The following is a 2,905-nucleotide window of genomic DNA, read 5'->3' as shown; positions in this document are numbered from 1 at the left end:
GTATCTACACACATAGACAGTGAGGTCTATGTGGCCTCTTGGCCAATCGGAGGCCAGGATGATGCTCGTTAAGCCAATGGCAGAGCAGCTATGAGTATGTTGAGTCCAGGAAACTTGCAGCTGTGACCGAAATAAACATCGTTCACTATGTAAACCAGTGTGGTGGTTGCTGTTGCCTTTTTTCGAACGAAGCAATAGAGGTCGCTGTTGGATAAGACTTCGTTGTAGTGAATGTCTTCGCGAGGCTGGAGCAGACAAAATGATTTCGTATAACGCAACAGGGGGTTTTTCGTCGTATGGGGGGCAGGAGAATGGGAATTGTGTTAATGCATGAAGATTTTTTCACATAAGGGGGTATTTTCGCCCATGCAGGTTTCGTTCTAGAGGAGTTTCACTGTAGTAAGTGATTTGGCATGGAAGGACCAACGACCTCCTAGATGGCGCCAATTGGATTGTAAATCTAGTTTGGACCAATTTGGAGACCCAAGCACTCGAGTTTTATACTGAATTAAAAAAAAAAAAAAAGATGCAATCCTAATGAACTCTTCTGTTTCTTTCATAGGCTGGTTTTATCAGAGGCAGTGATGCGCTCTCAATTCGGAGTTCAGTGAGCTTCAAAGAAATTTCTGCTGCCGCCCTTCGTGGTTACAGAGCTACACCGACCATTGATGCCAAGCTGCCAATTGACTTCTTCTTTCCATTTGTTTGATTGAGCAACTTCATCCAGACTGTCCTCAGAAAGTGTCCGAAAGTCCACATACCCAAATGGAAAATTGTAATTACATAGAGGGCAAAGAATCGATTGGATAAAACAATCAAGTATTATTCATGAAGATAGAAAACTGAAATCATAAGCTGAACAGATCAAACAATTCAGAAATTAATGCATGGATTTATGCGGAAAAAAAATACATGAAGTTGCATGATATGAACTCATTTAAATTCATTGTCGATCAGAAGTCGATGCCATGCATCTTGAGAAGTGTCTGAAGCTTCTGGTTATCTTGTTGCTAGGACAGATGATAAGAGAAAAAAAAAAGAGTTAATTTGATGTTTGAGACATCAGGTAAAAATCAACACGTGACTATAAATGTCTTAAGTTATGAGATTCACTGGATGAATCTTTGCTTTTTTTCCAAATTAGTTTTATCATTGCTAATAAGCACAGACTAGATTGTTAGGATGCTGCAGGCAACTAGTTGAAGGATTTAATGACAGTATTTGCCAGGAATCAGTGGAGATCCATTTCTGTGTGTGTGTGTGTGTGTGTACACACATATACCGTATTTTCCGCACGAAAAGACGCACTGGATAATGAGGCGCACCTTCAATGAATGGCTATTTTGTAAATTTTTTTCATACATTAGACACTTCACGTTATAAGGCGCAATCACGAATGCATCCCCTAGATGGTGCTACGCTCCTTCCATTCAACCTGAGAGGTGTCCGTTCAACTTGAGAGGCGTTCATGACCGCCTCTGGAAAACGTAAATTAACTATTACTGTACTTAAATGAAACTACGAAAATGGAAAACAAGGCATCAAAGCAGAAAATCAAGCGAGGAAATCACAAAATAAATTCTATATCCCCCCTACAGAATTTATTTTGTGATTTCCTCGCTTGATTTTCTTTGTGGTTTCATTGAAGTAATAATTAATTTACGTTTTTTGGAGGCGGCAATGAACGTCTCTCGAGTGGAACGGAAGAAGGCACGGAGACGGACAAAGACATACAGTACATGTATTTGTTGAAACTGTGAAAACCATTAATAATGTCTGCGTTTAAAAGAAAAAATAGAAACCACAGCTCTCCTTTTTTCAACAAATACAGTTGAATCTTTGTCCCTCTCCGTGCCTTCTCTTCCGTTCAACTCGAAAGGCGTTCATGACTGGCTCCGAAAAACGCATTGGCATTTCCTTGATCATAGCGCCAGGACTACTACGATCAGATGTCAGTAGTAGTTATTTATTCCTTTGTTGTGTATTCACAAATGATGAAATCACAAAATAAATTCTATACGGGTGGCTATAGACTTTATTTTGTGAAATCCTCGCTTGCTTTTCAGTTTTGATGTATTATTTTCAATTTTCGTAGTTTCATTGAAGTAATCATCAGTTTATGTTTTTCGGAGGCGGTCTTGAACGCCTCTAGTCGAACGGATGAAGGCACGGAGATGGACAAAGACGTACCTGTATTTGTTGAGACTGTTTTAAAAAATTAACACCACACCTCTCCTTTTTTCGGAGCTGTCACAAAAACTTATTTAATAAAGCAGCGACACAGTTCACTGAACCAACAGCAAGTTATAACATTGCAAGCATGTCTCCAGGAAGGAGCCATCTTGGAGTCGATGTATTACCGTAATGACCATACAAAAGACGCAACGGATTTTAAGGCGCTCGGTGAGCTTTTAAGAAAATTGAAGACTTTTTGGTGCGCCCTATAGTGCGGAAAATATGTGTGTGTGTGTGTGTGTGTGTGTGTGTGTGTGTGTGTGTGTGTGTGTGTGTGTGTGTGTGTGTGTGTGTGTGTGTGTGTGTGTGTGTGTGTATGATATATATCAGTGGCGATTGCTCTCAGACTGCAAGGGAAGCTCAGCTTCCCCTAAAATGTCAAAGAATAAGTGATCAAATATATGAATGTAAATTTCATAGTGTGTACATATCATTGACTAAATATGCGCGACAAGGTGCTCAACTTTTGTTCCGAATCAGCTTCTTCTTACTGGTTACGATGCGACTCCCTTCTTATTCATTCCTGCAGCTTCGCTGTGCTTTAAGCAGTGGACGCTGAGCGTCCGCAGAGCGTCAACTGCCCGGACGCCGAGCGTCTCGAGAGTTCAGGGTAGGTTGTCCCAATGCGTTGAACGGAGACGAGTCATTGGATACAAGCTGGTTTTTGTCC

At 40.8% G+C, this 2,905-nt stretch overlaps 2 protein-coding genes and 1 long non-coding RNA gene across 4 annotated transcripts in view; 2 read left to right on the top strand and 1 right to left on the bottom strand.

Annotated features, from left to right (window-relative positions):
* The window catches only part of LOC109514398 (uncharacterized), a 1,158-nt gene extending 648 nt beyond the window's left edge, over positions 1–510 (top strand). Inside the window, exon 2 of the long non-coding RNA XR_002167983.1 lies at positions 405–510. This is a non-coding gene — a long non-coding RNA (uncharacterized LOC109514398). The remainder of the gene's footprint in view (positions 1–404) is intronic.
* tctn1 (tectonic family member 1) overlaps positions 1–842 on the top strand; it is a 25,951-nt gene extending 25,109 nt beyond the window's left edge. The window contains exons 9-10 of one of the 2 annotated variants that reach the window (XM_019867468.1): positions 563–712; positions 762–842. In XM_019867468.1, the coding sequence (XP_019723027.1) occupies positions 563–709 (147 nt within the window). In that variant the 3' untranslated portion in view covers positions 710–712; positions 762–842. Of the gene's footprint in view, positions 1–562 lie in introns of both variants that reach the window. The other variant, XM_019867467.1, reaches the window with a different exon arrangement.
* hvcn1 (hydrogen voltage-gated channel 1) overlaps positions 762–2,905 on the bottom strand; it is a 24,735-nt gene continuing 22,591 nt past the window's right edge. Inside the window, exon 6 of the mRNA XM_019867470.1 lies at positions 762–1,010. Within this exon, the coding sequence (XP_019723029.1) occupies positions 954–1,010 (57 nt within the window). The 3' untranslated portion in view covers positions 762–953. The remainder of the gene's footprint in view (positions 1,011–2,905) is intronic.

The sequence above is a fragment of the Hippocampus comes genome, unplaced genomic scaffold (genome assembly GCF_001891065.2).
Source record: "Hippocampus comes isolate QL1 unplaced genomic scaffold, H_comes_QL1_v1.1 scaffold2, whole genome shotgun sequence".
Taxonomy (NCBI): domain Eukaryota; kingdom Metazoa; phylum Chordata; class Actinopteri; order Syngnathiformes; family Syngnathidae; genus Hippocampus; species Hippocampus comes.
The sequence above is the reverse complement of the archived record's forward strand: the minus strand, read 5'-3'. Positions and strand labels throughout refer to the sequence as shown.